Genomic DNA, 20,040 nt, shown 5'->3' with positions numbered 1-20,040 from the left:
TGACTCAGCCAGACGGCAGCGTTGCCCAAAAGTCCACACTCTCTCAGGGCAGGCACGGAGCGCTCCCCTCTGAGAAGGGTGGCCCGTTTGTGGTCACCGGCGCCTGGTTTCTCATTTTCACGGCGGGCTATTTCGCATAAGCAGTTCCTTCTGCCCTGAACGCCCTTCCCCAGCCCTTGCCTTAATGAATACCACACTTCTTTCGCATCTTTGCTCATTGGGGGCGCCTTTCTCCCCACCTCCTGCCCCTCACAGCTCTCTTCACACAGTTTATATTTTTACTTTTTTCTAGGATCTGGCCAGGTGTAACTCCCCACCTGGGGACGCCTAAAAGGCAGGTTCACCGCCATGTCCTGGGCCTGGCACTGTGGCTCTCAGACACGCGGAGCTAATCAAAGACAAAGAACTCTCACTTGTTACCATCCTCACCACTAAACCTGCCCTCCCTCCTCCAGGAAGCCTTCCTGGCCTCCCAGAGCGCCCAAGCCCTCCCACATCACGCACCCAGCCGCCAGTCCCGCGTGCCCTACACTCCCCGCCGCCCTAGGGTCAGCGGCGAAGCCCCAGCCCCTGCCCTCCGCCGGCCCTGCCGCTCCGCGCCTGCGCTCACGGGGTCGAGGCCGCGGCGTTCCCCACCCCCCTGCCGGAAGCTTTCACTATGCTCCTCCCTCGGGATGGAGCGAAGCTTGGGCCCTTGGGACCTACCATTTTTATCAGTGTTTAATAATAATACTTGATATTAAAGGAGAAAATTAAATGGGTTTATGTTTGGCCTAAATTAATCCACGTTCTGTTTGGATCCACCCCTCATTCAATATAATGGTACGGTCCCACATTGGCCCCGCCCCTATCCACACCACCCCTGTCGGTCAAGGTGCAATGGCGTCTTCCGTTCTGTCGTCATCACGTCAGATAGATCCTCCCCGCGGTCCACGGCGACCTGGTGCGCCGCTTCGCCTCTCCGTTGCTAAGGGGCCTTGGATACTTGGCGGGGATGCTGGGCGGCGTCAGGTGAAGATGGTGGTCACTGGGCCTCAGGTAAGAAGGGCTCCGACGGTGATGGGCCGGCCAGGGTGTTGCAGCGGCCGGGGAGCTGGCAAGGGCCTCGCCCAACTGTCCTCGGGGCCTCTGGGCCAGTCTTAGGGAAAATCGAGGTCCGCTGGGGTAAAGTAAACCGGCGGCGCAGATAGAGGCCCGGATCCTCGACCTCAGACGGGGCTCGAATCTCCGTTGCCTCCAGCTGGGAGATTTTTGGTCGTCCTGCTGAGTATGAAAGAGCCTTAGACAAGGACTCGTAACATTTTAGTCTCATCCCCTTTTCCTAGGTATCTTGCTCTTAAGAATCTGCCCTACGGCAAAAAATAATTAATGGCAAAAGCAGAAATATATAAATTGTAGTAGTATCTATGATGACAAAAAATTGAAAAGATGCCCGTGAAGGCAGTAGTTGAGATCATTATGGGATAACCATGCAATAGATCATGCAACCACTAACCTAATCACGAAGACTTTTCTTTCAGAAAACAGGAGAAAGCAGAATACAATACTGTGTGTACACATTGTGAAAACAAGCATGCACATGGATGGAATGGAGCCTGAAAAGATAGCTGTGGTGGGATCATGGGTGATTTTTTTTTTAACGTGACACAATGATTTTGAAGTTCCACTGGAAAAATAAATATGTGAGACTAGCCAGGAAATTTCTAAAAATTAATGATAATAAGGGGGATTAGCTCTTCAACACCACCAGATATTATAACATAGTATACAGCTATAGTAATTAAAATAGTATGGAACTGAACAGGAACTTACAGGCAGATAAAACATAATACAATTCAGAGTAAGATCCAAACATTTATAGGGATTTATTATATAGTCAAGGTGGTATTTCAAATCAGCACTGAAAAGATGGATTAGTGTCAGGCAACTTTCTAGTAATTCAAAAAGAACAATAACGAAGTTCATTTTGAGCACCAAAATAAATTCCAAATTGTCCAAAATTTAAATCTTAAAAAATGACGTCACAAAAGTACTAGAAGAAAGCATTGTTGGATGTATTTATAATCTTAGCATTGCAAAAACTTTCCTAAATATGTCATGTGATCCAGAAGCCAGAAAGCAAAAGATTAATGCTTTTGACTCTACAAATTTAAAATCTTTTGTATGGCCTGCAGAATTCAACCAAACCAAACCAAAAAGCCACCAGAAGTTAAGTCTAAAAACAAACTTATGGAAGTATTTGTTTAATGGTCAATTAGAAAAATATTAAACCCAATAGAAAAGTGAGTAGAGCATATGAACAAGAAAATCAGAAGAAATGTAAGTGGCCAATGTACACTGTGAAAGATGGCCATTTCATTTCAAAGTGCAAATTAAAACAACAATGAGGGGATTTTTCTGGCCTATCTTATTAGCAAAGATGAAAAAGACTGGAAATAAGCTTTTGTAGAAACAGCAATGTATTAGTGTTAGTGGAAATAAGTTTTTGGAGGGCAACATGGAGATAATTTACTTAGCTCTTCAACAGGTAGGAATTTACAAATAGGCAAAGTGCACAAAACGTTCAAAGATGATGTTTGTAGCATTGTTTTACTAGCAAAAATTTTGGGAAAAAAACATGTCAATCACTATATGACTGGTTAAATCAATTATGGTACATCCATTAAATGGAATATTGTGCAGCAGTTTAAAAAAATGTGGTAAATCCATATGTACAGACATGGAAAGATGTGAAAGATACAAGGTTAGGTGAAAATAATGTGTTGCAGAGTAGTGCATATGGTAAGATCTTATTTCTTAAATAAAACTATAAGTTAACATATGTATAAAAAGAATCTAGAAGACTGTACCTTAATAGTAGTTAGCAGTGAAGAATCAGTTGGGAAACATGGTCTCCCCACAAGGGTAGGGTGATTGCAGGGCAGGGCCATAGGAGTGTCTAGTGGAAAGGCCAGGGCGAGAGACAGGAGGCAAAAGCCAGGGTTGGCCTAGGTTTCTGCAGCTGTGATTATTCATTTCACTCTTTTTTTTTTTTAGTGAGGAAGATCAGCCCTGAGCTAACATCCATGCTAATCCTCCTCTTTTTGCTGAGGAAGACCAGCCCTGAGCTAACCTCTATTGCCAATCCTCCTCCTTTTTTTCCCCAAAGCGCCAGTAGATAGTTGTATGTCATAGTTGCACATCCTTCTGGTTGCTGTATGTGGGACGCGGCCTCAGCACGGCCGGAGAAGCAGTGCGTCGGTGCGCGCTCAGGATCCGAACCCGGGCCGCGATAGCGGAGTGTGCGCACTTAACCGCTAAGCCACGGGGCCAGCCCCATTTCACTCTTGACATTTGAGAACTGTGGGGATTTCATAGCTAGATTGCAGCTGTATACCTTTTCTTGATAAATTAGAAGAAGTAGACTATTTATTCCTTTTGGGGTCTTTCTTTTGCAATATTGTTTATTGTTTCCCTTTTTCTGATTCCTTCTTTTTTCCGTAAGGTAACCATGGAGAAAGAGCTTCGGAGCACCATTCTTTTCAATGCATACAAAAAAGAATTATTTACCACCAACAATGGCTATAAATCCATGCAAAAAAGACTTCGGAGTAATTGGAAGATTCAGAGGTGACTGTGTGTATTATTTTCCCTTCTAAGTGATAATAATAGCTTGCTGGTAACACTGAAAAGTCTTTATTTTCTTATGTAAGATAGATTGTTCTGGTGGGAGAAGCTCAATTTAAAGATCGTTCAGAAGTAAATAAATTATTAAAACATCTCTTTCAATAAGTGGCAGTTAGCATATTGTTAAGTTGTCCCCCAAATCTCAAATCAAAAAATGATTCTAATTATACATATACAACTTTTTTTTTTCTTTTTTTGTGAGGAAGATCAGCCCTGAGCCAACATCCATGCTAATCCTCCTCTTTTTGCTGAGGAAGACCGGCTCTGAGCTAACATCTATTGCCAATCCTCCTCCTTTTTTTTTCTCCAAAGCCCCAGTAGGTAGTCGTATGTCATAGTTGCACATCCTTCTAGTTGCTGTATGTGGGACGTGGCTTCAGCATGGCCAGAGAAGCAGTGCGTCGGTGCATGCCCGGGATCCGAACCCGGGCCGCCAGTGTGGAGCGCACGCACTTAACAGCTAAGCCACGGGGCCAGCCCCATATACAACTTTTTAAGAGATTAGAGGCTTTCTCCTATTTTAACTTGGGTCAATACTTCAGTTTAGGGAAAGGAAAAAAGAATCTCTCTCTGTCTTTGTGTGTGTGTGTGCGTGTGTATGGTTTTTCTTAATGACTAAAGATAGGTAATCATACAAGCTAGTGGTAGAGCTGATTGAATTAGTAGTTGGAGGACTCTCTGTGTTCTAGCGTGGTTTAATTTGTACACCCTGGCTTATAAGAAGTATTTGAGCAGAGGCCGATGATTGTGGGGCCGGCCTATAGAAGGGATTCTCAACTTTGGGAGAAAGGCTGGACCAGGTACCTCTAAATCCCTTCTTTGCTGGGCCTGTGTAGCCTCCGGTTCCATACAGTCTAGAGGCTAAAATAATTCATAAATTGGCTTAAATTATGGATCTAACACTTGCTTTTAAAATCATATTTCCAGCTTAAAAGATGAAATTACATCTGAGAAGCTAATTGGGGTAAAACTGTGGATTACAGCTGGGCCAAGGGAAAAATTTACTGCAGCTGAGGTAAGAAATATCCGTAAAGAAATATATTGAGATGGTTAGGAGCATGGACTCTGCAAGCCTAGATTTAAATCCCTCTTCACCACTTACCATGTGGCCTTAAGGTAATCACTTCATCTCTCTCTTCATCATGGAGTAGCTGTGATGATGCACTGAGATAATGCATGTAAGGTGCCAGACACATAGTGCAGGCTCATTAAATATTAGCCATACTTCTTTGCCATATTTTTGCTTTGAAAATAGGAAAATTCCATTACAAATTAAGCTGGTTTTTATTCTGTTTCATGGAATAGACAAAGAGTGATAAATGTAAAGTCCAGAGAACATAAATAACAAGTGTTGGCAAGGATGTGGAGAAATTGGAGCCCTTGTGCACTGCTGGTGGGATGTAAAATGGTGCAGCCTCTGTGGAAAACAGGATGGCAGTTCCTCAAAAAATTAAAAATAGAATTATCATCCAGCAATCCCACTACTGGATATATATCCAAAAGTATTGAAAGTAGGATCTGGAAAAGATATTTGCACACCCATATTTATAGCAGCACTATTCATGATAGCCAAAAATTGGAAGCAACCCAGATGTCCACCAGCAGATGAATGGATGAACAAAATATGGTATATACATACGATGAATTATTATTCAGCCTTAAAAAGAAAGGTAGTTCTGACACATGCTGCAACATGGATAAATGTTGAGGACGTTATGCTAAATGAAAAAGAAAAATACTTTATGATTCTATTTATGTGATGTACCTAGAGTAGTCGGATTCATAGAGGGAGAGTTAGAATGGTAGTTGCCAGGGGATGGGGGAGGAGGGAAATGGGGAGTTATTGTTTGATGGGGTAGAGTTTTAGTTTTGCAAGATGAATTCTGGAGGTTGGTTGCACAGCAGTGTGAATGTACTTAACACCACTGAACTGTACCCTTAAAAATGGTTAAGATGGTAAATTTTATGTTATGTGTATTTTACCACAATTAAAAAACAAAAAACCCAGAATAAAGCAAGAGCCTTTCTCACTGAAACTTGGAAGTGCCTTGGTGTTCAGGGAGCGTTGTCAGGAGTAGGGAGGTCGAGGCAGGGTGGGGCCGGTGTGGTCCTTAGACGGAGGCGGTCCAAGGTGTCCTGCCCTTATCTTGGGTGAGGCCAGGGGAGGAGGTCCACAGGGGAGCAAGCAGCCTCAGGAAAGCGAGAGCATCCAGAAAGAGGCTCCAACACCAGTACCTGGCCCTTTTCCTAAGGGGGGTGAGTGCCAGGCCAAGCCTTACTTAAAGCTCTCAAGAATGGAAGGCAGTGACTTCCAAAATATGGGAGTCCTTTGAGAGGCAGATTTGGTTCCAAAGAGCTAAATTAGCCTAATAAAATGTGCTCTCACCAGACCAGTCCCTGGCACCACACCTTCTGTCTAGAGTTGGAGTGAGGTAGGAAGGAAAGGGAGAAAAGCTTTACCTTCTTTCTAAAAACCAGTATTCTTTTGCATTTTTATTCTTCCAGTTGGCTGATCCTAGTGGTCAGCAGAGGTCTTCCTCCAGGGTGGAGATCACTGCTACTGGCCTTTTAGGCCTAGTAAAGGGGTCGGTTCACCCCTCAAGGACTATATGATCCCTCTTTGATGATGTCTTCCAGAAACTTCTGTGATGGAACAGACATCGTATGTCTGATGTTAGATGATAGAATGAAGCTAGAAACTAGGCTGAATTCAGAGTCTTCCCCCGTTTCCCACCTCTACGACATTGGCTCATCGCGCTTGCTTGGTGGTGGTTTTCAGTCACCTCCAGTTGTCCCCGACCATGCTTCCCAACTCCGTCAGACCAACGTCCACCTATGTTATAAATACCACCTTCATTACCTTGAATTGATAATATAACCCACCACCATTTAAAAAAAAAGTCAATGTCCTAACTGTAATGTAAAGAAATTAAAGGAACATGATTTATAAAATAATTTGTATGCTTCAAATTATAAATGTTTGTGCAGATATACACTAGAAAAATATATATATTTCAGTTTGTTAATGCTTGAGCATACATACACTAGAACACTTTTTTATATTTAACGTTTTGAAACAAAGGCTAAATAAGTATATAGAATCACCATGAACCAGGAAAGTCTATTGTGCAGAGTCCAGGATCTGTGAAGTTATGTCTCATTTGGGAGCAAGCCCTCTTGATGGTGTTAATTGTTGCACTATGTTTTTTATATTTAGGGAGTTGGAGGGGAGAAGGAAATCTAGGGAGTGTGCAAGAGCAAGTGGGGCCTTGCTGTAGCCACTCTGGTCCGTGCTGGACCAGTGGTTTCCAAAGTGGGATGCATGTGATGAACTGGGGTGCCAAAAGGAAATCATAGTTATTATTCGTATCTTTATTATCCTTAAAAAATTTCCTTTTGGGGAATATGTTTTATAATTATATAAATACATACTTTATATACATATTGGAGTGCATGTTCACGTTTTTTCTGATGGTGTGCTTAAAGAAGTTGAGAGGCTGTTTGTCTAGACCACCCGCCCCAGGTTTTCTCAGGCTGGGTCAACAGGATCACCCCTGGATTTTTCTGCCCTCCCCAGCTTTGTGAAAGCAAGAGAGAGCTCCCCAAGAGATACGCAGACGACATGCATTTCTCACTGTGGCTTGATCAGTCAGTGACTTGAACAGAGTCCTCCCTGGGGGTGGTATGAAACGCCTTCCTCCTGATATCCTTGGCTGGCAGTGAAGAGAAAGCATGGTCTAGATCAGCAGTTCTCAGCCAGGGGTGATTTTGCTCCCCCTCCCCTGGGGACATAATGGTAATGTCTGGAGACATTTTTGGTTGTCTGGAGAGGGTAGGTACACCTGGCATCTAGTAGGTAGAGCCCGAGGATGCTGCTGATTCGAGGAGACCTGTGAGCTTCCTTCAGCTAATAGTTGTCCACTCTTGGTTTGCTGTCCAGATAGTTAGCTTGGAAAATGTCAATGCATTTTGAGTATTTTGGAGCTTATGCTTAAAGACAAGCTTGGAAATTTTACACAGAGAGTAAATTTTATATTATCTTATATACATTTATATTGAAGTGCCTTTATGGATTTGAAGTGTTTATTTTCAGCTAGTAAAGGTCTTGTTTATAGTATTGGGTACATTTCTAGATTGTTTTTCTCCTTTGCATAGTTTGAAGTCCTGAAGAAGCACCTTGATGGCGGTGGAGATATCCTTGTGATGCTAGGAGAGGGTGGGGAATCCAGATTTGATACCAATATTAACTTTCTCCTGGAAGAATATGGAATCATGGTTAATAATGGTAATTATTATTATTTATTATTTTAATAGAGGCAATAATTTCCTATTTGTTGTTCATATTGTAGCCCTCTGGGCCTAATAGTACAATAGAAAAAGCCCTGGGCTGTGGGGGTACATGGTGCAGCATTCTGGCCTCACGGGCAGTCTGAACCTTCTGGGCCTAGGCCTCTTCCATTTATAAAATGAGAGGGATTGGAACAGAGTTTGGGGTTCCTTTCAGATCAAAGTTTTATGTGTCTGTAATATAAAACTTATTTCTGTTATGTAAAATGTACCTTCTTCTCTTTTCCCCTTAAAGATGCTGTGGTTAGAAATGTGTATTATAAGTATTTCCATCCTAAAGAAGCTCTGGTTTCCAATGGGGTCTTGAACAGGTAAGTGTGTTGCAAACAGAAATGTCTTTTCAAATGACTCATCTTTCTACATGAGTCTTCCCTCCTCTCTTCTCACACATTCTTTTCCCTGGCGCTTCTTCCTTTCTCGCCTTTTTGTTTTGTTATATTATAATTTATTTATTATATTACTCCTCATCTATCAAATTATATTCCTCTCATCTTTTGAAACCTTACTCGACATTCACCTTTTTGTCAGTCAAAATACATTCAGTAGCAAGCAACAGAAAACGCTGTTCAAATGGGATTTAACAATAGAGACTTGATTGATTCGTGTGATTGAAAAGCCCAGAAATAGGGCAGGCTGTGGATATGGATGGACTGAAAGATTCATGATGTCCTCAGGGCTCCAGTTCCATTTGTCTGCAGTTCTCTTGGCTCTGCTCTCCTGTGTGTTGACTGAATAGTTAACAGTTCCCAAATTCATATCCACAGGCCACATCATCCAGGTTGAGAGAGCACACGTGGGTCCCAGCATTCCCAGCAAGAGTAGTCCTGAGGCTTGCTCTGTTTGAGCTGGCCTAGGCCACATGCCCATCCCGAACTGGTCGCTGTGGCAGAGGGCATAGAATGCCCTGATGGCACAGCTAGATCATGTTCTCCACCCCTGGAGCCTGGGATGAAGTCAGTTTTTTCTGATCCACTGGATCCTAAAACATAAATTGGGGGCTTTGAGGAAGTGCGAAATGAATGCATGAGGGGCAAATCAGGGGACCTCTGTGAACGTTTCCCTGTACTCAAAAGGATTCATTCCACACTTGAACTTGCTGTATGCCAGGCACTCTGCTGGGTCTGACGATGCAGAGTCTAGAACACGGGACTAGAATGTGGGTCTAGTATATGGACCCTTCCCTCAGGACTCAAAAGAGGAACTGATCATTATTTTCATGTTCACTTTTGCAAGCTTCCCAAAAGAGGAGGAGGTTTGTAGGTGTACCTTTATTTAATTTTTAAGAATTGTACCTTGAACAAGTCTGCGAAGTCCTTGCATCTAGGTCATACTTAGTGTTAATGAATGGAATGTGAAATTCCCAAATTTTCTTGTTTACTAGATTTTAATTTTTTTCTTCAAGGGAAATTAGCCGAGCTGCAGGGAAGGCTGTGCCTGGAATCATTGATGAGGAGAGCAGTGGAAACAATGCTCAGTGAGTGTGTTTTCTGAGACCACCTGAAGAGGATGTATTTGTCATTTTGAAGGGTTTTTTCCCCAAAATGAAGAGTTTTCATTTTGATTCCAAAAGTAATTCTCACCAAAAAACCAATTTGAACAGTCCAAAAGGAAGAAAGTAGAAGTCCTCCATTGTGAATCCATGCCCCTCTCCTTGAAGATAATCAGTCTTAACAGTATGGTATTTAGATTTCTAGATTTTTTTTTCCATATATAAAAATACAGATAGGTACCTTATCATTTTAATGACTGGGTAAAACTGAATGTATCCAAATTTATCTAACCAATCTCCTATTATTGAACATTTAGGTAGTTCATAATATTTTGCTTTAATAGTACCACCTAACATTTACTGAGCACTTCCCATGTGATAGGTGTGTATTACCTCCTTTAATCCTCACAACAGTCCTGTAAGGTTATAGACACAATAACAGAGAGGTTAATTACCCAAGCTCACTTGACTAGTAAGTTTCAGAACTTAGTTTCAAACCTAGACAGTCTGCTCCAGGGCCTGTATTCTTAACTTCTGCCCCATATTGTTACTATAAACAATTTTATATTTGTTATTATGAATAACAAAGCACAAAGTGAACATCTTTGTGTACAATTTTTGTGCACTTGTGCTAATATTTTAGTAGGCTGGATATGAACATTGGAATTTCTTTTTTTTTTTTTTAATTTATTTATTTTTTCCCCAAAGCCCCAGTAGATAGTTGTACATCACAGTTGCACATCCTTCTAGTTGCTGTATGTGGGACGCAGCCTCAGCATGGCTGGAGAAGCGGTGCATCGGTGCGCACCCGGGATCCGAACCCGGGCCGCCAGCAGTGGAGCGTGCGCACTTAACCGCTAAGCCACGGGGCCGGCCCAACATTGGAATTTCTAGGTCAAAGGTCTTCCAATGGATACATTGCCAGGTCACCTGCCAGGCAGTTTGTAGCACTTACAGTCCCCATGAACATGCCCCTTTTTCCTCTCTTACCAGCATGGAGTATTCTAGTGAAAATGATACCTCTTTATTTTAACTTGCATTTCTTTGATTGTTAATGAGTGGGATGGCCTCTAAAGTCTATTGGCTGATTGTATTTCTTCTGTGAATTTCCTGTTCACTACTTTTTGCCCATTTTTCTATTGATGGTTTGTCTTTTCTTATTCATTTATCTGACCTCCATGTGTTGCACATATTTTTCCCAGTTTACCTTTGTACTTCCGGGTATTTTGCCCCATAGAAGTTGAACATTTTTATTTCCTTAAAGCATACTACAAAGCTCTAGTAATTAAAATAATGTGGTAATAATACAGAATAAGCAAAAAATAAGTAAAAAATTAGAATCAGACTCAAAATATATATGGAAAGTGGGGGTCATTAGTTTATAGTAAAAGTGACTTTTTTTTTTTTTTGGTGAGGAAGATTGGCCCTAAGCTAACATCCTTTGCCAGTCTTCCTCTTTTTGCTGAGGAAGATTAGCCCTGAGCTAACATCTGTGATCATCTTCCTCCATTTTGTATGTGGGACACCACCACAGCATGTCTTGATAAGCGTTGCGTAGGTCCATGCCTGGAATCCGAACCTGCGAACCCTGGGCTGCTGCAGTGGAGCACGCGAACTTAACCACTGCGCCAACAGGCTGGCCCTGTAACGTTTTAAATTATTGGAGAATGGATGGCATAATTTTGGCTAACTATTTGGAGAAACATTTCCATTTTCAGACCACATCCAAAAATATATTTTAGATGGATTAAAAATTTAAATATTGGGCCAGCCCAGTGGCGCAGCAGTTAAGTGCACACACTCCGCTTCGGCGGCCCGGGGTTCGCAGGTTCGGATCCTGGGCATGCACCAATGCACCACTTGTCAAGCCATGCTGTGGCAGCGTCCCATATAAAGTAGAAGAAGATGGGCACAGATGTTAGCCCAGGGCCAATCTTCCTCAGCAAAAAGAGGAGGATTGGCATCAGATGTTAGCTCAGGGCTGATCTTCCTGACCAAAAAAAAAAAAATTAAATATTAAAAATGAAACTATAAAAGTACTAAAAGAAAATATGGGTGAATATTGTATAATCTTAGAGTAGGGAAGAGCTTCCTTACTATGAACCAGGGTGAAGTCATAAAGAGGAAACATGTAGGACAACTTATAGAGTTAACAGTTTTGACATTCCGGAATCACAATCTAATTCTTGAGCTTTGTCTCAGCTCATCCATTGGTGTAGGTAAAAGAACTGTGTACTTGGAGTTAGAAGGAGTTAGAAGTTTGATTTCATGTCGTACTTGCAGGGTGACCCAGGGCTAAGTAACTCTCAGCTTCTGTTTCCCTCTCTATGTAATGGGGACAATATTAGTCTTTCAAAGTTGTTGGGAAACTCCAGTGAGGTGATTCTTGTGAACGTGCTTGTACCTTACGAGGTATAAGGCATAGTGTCTTACCTGCTGTTGTATTATTACTTCATTGGTAATTGTATTGAAGGGCAAATGCCTGCGTCATCTGGAAGCAGCACAGCTTACTAGTAGGCTCTGAGATGTGGATAAGCAGTCCTGCTTCGTGCTTTGAAATATTTTGTCCTATTGGAATCTCAGATTATCTTGGCCCATTCTCAGAGAGTCTCGGATTCTCAGCCTCATTTCTTATCATGTACCTTTTCCCTTCTCTCTCTACTGTAGCTACACTGACCTTGTTTCAACTCCTTAAATATGCTAAGCTTCTTCTCACCGTAGGGCCTTTACGTATCTGTTTCCTCTTCCAGGAGTGCTCCTTCCCAAACTTTTCACCTACCTCATCTTACTCATTCATATGTGGTTTGTAAAAGGGGTAGATGCAACTTTACTGAAGGGATGGGAAAACTGACACAGGAAGGAAATAATTTTAAACTTAAGCTAAAAAGAATTTTCTAATAGTCTAAGGGAAATTAAAATCTTTATAGGGGATTCCTCATGGGCCCTCCCCCTGCCTCCCCACACCCTGCCCCAAGTTTCTAACTTTATGCTCTGGTTTTAAGATTCCTGTTTCTCTCCATTCTAAGAGCACTTCCGTCAGACAGCTACCTTTGCAGAGCTCCATCTTTCTTTCAGTAAAACCCTAACCCTTCCTGCATGGGTCCGCCTGCACCCCATCCTTACCCTCTCCATCCCACCCTTTCTAGGAGGACATTGCCCCAAGTCAGACGGACTGACTCTGGATGCTCTGAGTCTTTGTTAGGACAGTGGAGAATAGAGGAGGGACTGCAGGGCAGGGCTGTGTGGAAGCATCCCGTGTGGGGTAAATGCATGCCTCTGTTCATGTAAGCACTCAACTGGTAACACACCCTTCTAATGACTGGCGGTAATTCTTAGAGATGGCACCAGTCAGATCTCTGAGGAGGAAGATGTTTACCTCTAAGACACTGTTACACAGAGCAGGCTCACGTGTACCTCTGGTTCCATTCTTAGATGAGGCCCCCTCTCCTTCCTCCCCTCCACAGGGGCTATTTTAGTTCTTCCAGTTACAATCATTTACACTTGCTTTTATTTACATTCTCACCTTAAAATGCTTTATTAAACTTGTAGCTAGAGTTATACCAATTTTCAAGTTAAGAAACCAGAGCTTAGAGGAAATTTTATGTTTGATGGTAAATTGCTGAAGAAACATTGAGATTATCTTAAAAATTTTTTTATTCATTTTTTTTAATTTGAATATTTATTTAATTTTTTACAGGGCTCTCACCTTTGTCTATCCTTTTGGTGCCACACTGAGTGTCATGAAACCAGCAGTGGCTGTTCTGTCCACAGGCTCTGTCTGTTTCCCACTTAACAGACCCATTCTGGCTTTCTATCAGTCGAAGGTACAGCCTTTCCTAGATATGGGTGGATATGTTATTCTTATTACTGAAATAGTAAAAACTACTTTACTGTTCCCAGGGGGGTTTCATATGTTTTCTCATTAATCTTCACAACAGTCTTGCGAAGTAGTATTTCAATTATCTGCATTTTACTTATGGGGAAACAGTGGATTGTCCAGTAATTGATGGAGTCAAGATCTAAACCTAGCTCTTAACATTCTAAATCCAAAGCTTTTCCACTGTAGCATGAGGCTACCTGGATTATAACTCTTACAATAACTTGTCATCCTGGTATGACTATGGGCTCTCACCCTCATTAAGTCTATTCAGGGAAAGGTTGAGTTAACAAATGACACCAAATTGTGCGCAATTGTGCTGCTGTTATTTTAGTTTATCCCATAAAAACATATCAGAAGACTACTTGTCCAGTTCTCATACTGGAGACCCCACAAATGTGGGAACAGGTGCTCCCAGAGGACACAGCCGCCCTCATTATGACCCCACTTTTCCTCTGCCTTTTAATTCATATTGTGCTGAATTCACCTTCATCTGTCCACTGAGACATAGAATTCACCAGCTGACCTCCCAGTTTTTCTCCAGAGACCTAGATGTCCCTAGTTCCTCACAATTCTATTTTTCTTTACGGGACCAAGGTATTACCTTTCTCTCCCATATTTAAAAGTTCTGACCTCATTATATTAGGAAGTAAATACATGTTTATGCTATACAGGGATCTGAACCTGCAAAATTCATATAGCTATTATGGTGGTTAACCTCTTCCAAATGGCTGGAAATATTGCTTTAAAATTAGAGTGAAGTATTATTAAATGATTGTGGATATGGAAATAATTGGTTTATACAGGCTGTCAATTTATAGTACAAAAGTAACAAGACTATTTTTAGGGACCTCTGGTAGTTTAATACTAGAAGTATAATTATTCAATTTGTGCACAGAGATTTTACCTGGCTTTATCAGTGGATTTTTATGGAGCATCTATTGGGTTCAGAATTCTGTGCTAAGTGTGGCGATTTGTCTGGAACTCACGAGATTATCATCTGCCCATTGCCTAGCCATTTAAAGCTCATTTGCTCCTCTTCACAGGCTTTCCGTCCTGCTTTATGTTAACGTAATGTTTCAGAGAGGTTGTTGCCTGTCACTCGTAAGTTTGTGAGATGAACCAGTGGTCCCAGAGAGGAGGCCACTCTCCATCCTCCTGGAAACCATGAGCAAGGCCAGGCTAGCACTGGGGGGTTCTGCCTCCTTGTCCAGGGCCATTGCCTTCATTGAGGTTATCATGAACCTTTCTGGGTCTTTGGTTTACTGGGATAGACTCGTTAATATTGAAGGAGCAAATCGGTTCTTAAGTAGACGTACTCTTGTTTAATTGGAACAAATGATAGATAAATGCTGGAAAAGAAGGCTGAAGACAGTGGTAGAGTATCTGTCAGGACAGAATAAAAGGACTAAAGGAAGATCCATAATCTATTTGAAATAAATGAGGTGGGGAAAAGAAGATAATATTCAAGAAAAGAAAGCCTAACTCTGAGTGTAGTGAGAAGGGAAGGTCCTTCACTCTTCCTGTATTTAGTTACTTATGTGGATTCAAATTGCAGCTCAGAATTCCACCAAATTCACCTCCTGTTTTCAGTAACTGATCTATTTTCAATGGTTTTGGTATAGTAATAGCATTATTTTCCTATGAAGCATTTGCATAACGTGGTACAAGTCAGTTTGTTTTGCAAATTTTGTTTGATTTATGGAATTTGTGTGTGTATCTCTTGACATCTCTGGCTTTGGTGTAATTCTTTCCTAGTGCCATTATAACTGTGCCTGTTCCCTGTATGTGATGCTGATAGAAAAACTTATTGCATTTTGTATTTTAATATTGTACTGTTTTTCTCCTTAGAAAAGTAATACATGCTCACTGTAGAAAAACTGAAAAATACAGAGATGAAGGAGGAAGAAAGAATGCCTCCCGTTGCACTGCTCTGATGTAGCCCAGGCAGATGTTTCGATCATTCCCCCCACTTTTGCTTGTGCCTCATGTTTGGTTATGTGCCTCACAGGCTTTAAACTAGGATAGCTGTACAGCTGTGGTATACTTTTTTATTAACCTAATGTTATGATAGAAGCATTTCCCCATGTTACTGAAAACCCTTTCTAATACATCGTTTAACAACTGGAGGAGGTTCCATTATTCTTAACCATTTTTCTGTGGTTGAACATTGGAATTTATTTCTAATTTTTTGTGATTGTGACTATAAAATTGTGCATAGAGTTTTTTGTGTATTTCAGACTGCTTTGTTGCATATGTTGACAGTTTCACCAACAATGTCTGAAAGAACTTATTTCACTGAAACCTGACCAACACTATATATAGTCATTTTTTCATATTTATTAATCTGATAGGCAAAAATACTGTTTTGATTAGTTTAAAATTACTAATATTGAAATTTTTTCATATTAACCAGTTATTTATTCTGTGAATTTTTTTTTTTTTGAAAAAGATTAGCCCTGAGCTAACATCTGTTGCCAATCCTCCTCTTTTTTTGCTGAGGAAGATTGGCCCTGGGCTAACATCCATGCCCATCTTCCTCTACTTTATATGGGATGCCGCCACAGCATGGCTTGACAGGCGGTGCGTGGGTCCGCATCTGGGATCTGAACCTGCAAACCCCGGGCCGCCAAAGCACAGCACACAAAGTTAACCACTATGCCACCGGGCTGGCCCCTCTTTTGTGAATTTTTCATGCTCATGGCTTAGTTTTCCATTTGGATCTTTAAGTTAAATACTATTTTTTGGTACTCATAAATGTCTTTAACTCTCCACAGATTATCTTTGGATTTATCTTTTTCCTCCTTCAGGTTACGATCTTCATTTATAAGACAACTGATAATGGGAAAATGCTATAGAACCAATTCACAGTGCTTTTTGTTAAAGTCAAATAGAGGAATGCATAAGTGTCTAAAATGAGAGGCAGGTTGGAATGCAGTTCTTATCATAGTTGGTATTTCTAGATCATTAAAACCCTGATGAGAATTGGCCCTTATTAGTATATGAGATAGTAGCTCACATGAGTCTGATGACAAGTGTTTGGAGACCAGGATGCATGCAGTGCATTTTGGGATCTGAGTATCTGACCCTGCTTTGTCATTGACAGAACCAAGGTGGGAAGCTGGCAGTGCTTGGCTCGTGTCACATGTTTAGTGACCAATACTTGGATAAAGAAGAAAACAGCAAAATCATGGTAAGCTTTTCTCTTTTATCACATTAATGTGTAATGCGAAAGTATTATTTTCATGTCATTTAAAAAAATACTGCCAAGTTCATCTATTCATTTAAAACCAGCTATTCAGAGCCCATTATATGCCAGGCACTGAGAATACAAAGTTGAGTCAGGTAGAGTGTCTGCTTTGAATAAGTTTATGGTACATTGAGAAAGAGTAAGAGAGACAGAGAAGTAAATCCAGAAGGATATGGTGAGCGTCTCCAATTCAACTTGGGGTGGGAGCCGACCTTGGAGAAGTGGTGAGGAGCAGCCCAACCAGGGCCTCACACGTAAAGCCCAGGAGCTTGAACTTTCTGCAGAAGGCCACGGCGAGCCCTTGGAGGGTGTTCAGCAGCCTTGGGCATAGTCAGAGCTGTGTTTTGGAAAGACTCCTGTGTCAGGGCGTTTGAGAAAGGAGGCGGCGGCCTGGAGCCAGTCAGGAGACTGGTAGAGTCAGCCAGGTTAGAAGGGAGGAGGACGGAATGAAGGAAGGGGAGGTGTGCATGAGGGGAGGGCTGGCCCACACGAGTGGCATTTAGGAGGCAGTATGTATAGGACTGGTCACTGACTGATATGGGGAATGGGTTAAGGCATTGCGATTGTTTGTCAGAATAGTGCAAAGGAAACCTGTCCTGTGAAGGACGACAGACAGTGCGTGCCAGGGCTGGACACGGGTGTGATTCCAGTGAATCACTTGCCGGAGGAAGAGGCTCCCACTCCGCTTTCTCATAACTGCTGTGTTGGGAGATTGATTCAGCTCTTGTTTCTGTGGAATCCACGTGAAGCTCCAGTGTCTCTAGAAACACTCTGTGGGGATCTAGATATATTCCAGTTTTAAGACTGTCATCAACACCTTAAACAGGGATTGCTTTGGAACTGTGAACAAGTTTTAATAAATTTTGGTTGTGGTTAGAGGTTAGAGTGCTCTAAAATAAATGACCAATTTCCGATAATAAAAGTGGCATTAGGGTGAGGAAAACTTTTAAGTTTTCATATGATTTCCAAGAGAAGGGTGGATACCCTTTTTCAAATCACTGCTTTAGTCTTTTTCCCCTTACTGTTTTTTCTTGGTTGATGTAATTCTCTAGTCTTGCCCTCAGCTTTCTCAAATAACCAAGTACCTAATTCTATGTTTATTTTTTAAATCCAGGATGTTGTTTTCCAGTGGCTCACGACAGGAGACATCCACCTAAACCAGATTGATGCTGAGGACCCAGAGGTAGGAGGTTGTGAATTACTAAAAACTTTTTAGATGAAAAATGGGTCCAGCTTCTCAGCACCACTTCTAACAGTTCCAAAGGAATATATATCTCTTGCTTTATCGTAAGACAGATGGCAAGAAGTGATGCTTTTTGGGGGAGATGTCCACGTTGTAAAAGATAATAAATCAGTAAATGCTATAATTAATCATAGAATTAATTGGGGTGGGAGCCTCTACATGTGTATAACAGTTGAAATTTAATGTATGCTCCCTGGCCCAGACTTCCAAAATCAGTATCTGTAGAGAGAGACTTCTTTCAGAAATACGAAGGATATAAAAATAATTTTTTCTTGAAGAAACAGAGATCATCAGAATTTGTTTTAAACTATAGTTTTGTTGCTTTTAGGAATAACAATCCTGAAGGCATTTTGATAATATTTCTCAGACAGAGGAGAGTGGTAAAACCAACACTGGACTAGGAACAGTAACCCGCAGTCTAGGTTCTGCCCCACTGCTGGCCCTTGGACCTGAAGCAGGTTATTCTGACCTTTCTTCGTCCTGGATTTCTAGGGGACACTAATACTGTGCTGTCTGTCTCAGAGGATGATTGTGAGGCCTAAATTCATAGATGTACATTTACTTATTAAACTAAAAGGTGTAAAAAGTGCTATATATCTGTAGGACATTTTTTAACTTTTGTATTTATTATATACCAGGCACTAGATATCATATACTTCTACGTAAATCATCTTATTTCATCCTGACAACAGCCCTGGGAGGTAGATGGTCTTATTCCCATTTTATAGATGAAGAAACTTAAATTCTGCAAGATTGCAGCGTGCTCGGAGAGCAAGCAAGTGCAGAGCCAGGATCCAAACCCAGGTCTCCTGATTCAGAGTTTACTCATTCTGCAATTGCTTCTGTGTTTATCAGACTCTGAAATGTCAGAAAAATTATTTCGTGGCAATGGGTAGCAGGAGGTGGGCAAGAAGGCAATCAGAAGGGTGGTCTACTGACTGCTTTCTCTCTCTGCTGAGGACGTGGCCTCCCAGGGGCTGGTTTGGGTTAGGAAACAGGAGAGCCCCATGTCTAAAATATTCCCTTATATGGAAACATTAAGTTTATGGATATTTTGCTTAAATTCCTCCTGAAAAGTGATGTAAGCCCCAAAAATAAAAGAACTGGGGTACAGCCAGGAATTCACTCTGCAGATCTCACAGGACCCAACTCTGAGTGGACGGCATCTTTGGCAGCTGCCAACCCTAGTCAGTGTTGTGGGTTGAGGCAAGCAGCACTGAGAGATGCTGCGTCTGCTCCTGTTCTGCGTGGCCACCTTGCTTCTGCTAACCTTGTCCTGCTAAGTTTCTGTCCTTCCTGTTTTCTACCTGAGGAAACTGAAGTCAGTAAATTCTTCAAGGTGCCTACTTAGGCTAATACCTGGCCAAGCCATTGTTAATGCTTATGACAGGCTGATTCTGGAGCCTGTGCCTTTTCTTCTGCTCTGTCGTTCACTGTCCACCACACATGACACCGGACTGGTTCAGAAGGGAAGCATCAATAGAAAGCCAGCGGAAGATAGTGTTGTGAAGGCCTTTCTCTAAAACTGTGCAGTTATATACATCTTCCAGATGTGAGACCTGGCGAAATATGTCTTTGTATTGTAAGGCTTTGGAAAGTGAAATGCTAGATCCAGTAGCATTGCAAAGTAAGAAATTCTGAAAACCTAACTTCCTAACTATGATTTCAAATCAAATCTTGCTGTATCCAAGTGGATTTCAAACTGAGACAGTAGCTTAGTTTTAAATGATATTTAATAAAAATAGTGGCTCAATAAAGAGCTAAAGGAATTACATAAGAAGTTTTAACCTCAGAATCTGCTAGGAAGTCATGAAAACCCGTGGTCTTAGGAGCACTCGTATGTTTGTCTGGACATCTAAGGCCATGATGGTTTTCTGAACTAGGATTTTGTAGCCATCCTTTGTGCAGAGATGAGATCAGCCTCAGGACCTTCGGGATTGCTGGCCCATTACTGATCTCTGCACTGTGTTCTGGGCACGTGTCCTGGCAGAGTCTGTGTCGTTAGTGCTCTCACCTTCAACCCACTGTCCTGTTAGCGGGTCGAAGCTGCTACAACGGCCAGATATTTTAGGAAAAAGCCATTATTTGTCTGTGCTCTTTCCTTGTTTCTTGTCTGAAAAAATGTTTGAGGATTAGGGGAGTTTTTGACCCTTGGGATATAGAAAAAA

The 20,040-nt window shown here is 41.6% G+C and overlaps 1 protein-coding gene across 1 annotated transcript in view; it reads left to right on the top strand.

The window, feature by feature from the left end:
* The first annotated feature begins 915 nt into the window (after positions 1-915).
* The window catches only part of IFT52 (intraflagellar transport 52), a 30,427-nt gene continuing 11,302 nt past the window's right edge, over positions 916-20,040 (top strand). Inside the window, exons 1-9 of the mRNA XM_004430385.3 lie at positions 916-1,038; positions 3,485-3,609; positions 4,594-4,681; positions 7,822-7,951; positions 8,249-8,324; positions 9,416-9,487; positions 13,200-13,326; positions 16,486-16,572; positions 17,744-17,812. Coding sequence (XP_004430442.2) covers positions 1,018-1,038; positions 3,485-3,609; positions 4,594-4,681; positions 7,822-7,951; positions 8,249-8,324; positions 9,416-9,487; positions 13,200-13,326; positions 16,486-16,572; positions 17,744-17,812 — 795 coding nt within the window. The 5' untranslated portion in view covers positions 916-1,017. The remainder of the gene's footprint in view (positions 1,039-3,484; positions 3,610-4,593; positions 4,682-7,821; positions 7,952-8,248; positions 8,325-9,415; positions 9,488-13,199; positions 13,327-16,485; positions 16,573-17,743; positions 17,813-20,040) is intronic.

The sequence above is a fragment of the Ceratotherium simum genome, chromosome 21, assembly GCF_057802395.1.
Source record: "Ceratotherium simum simum isolate JZ-2026a chromosome 21, ASM5780239v1, whole genome shotgun sequence".
Taxonomy (NCBI): domain Eukaryota; kingdom Metazoa; phylum Chordata; class Mammalia; order Perissodactyla; family Rhinocerotidae; genus Ceratotherium; species Ceratotherium simum.
This window is presented reverse-complemented; position numbering and strand designations above follow the sequence as displayed.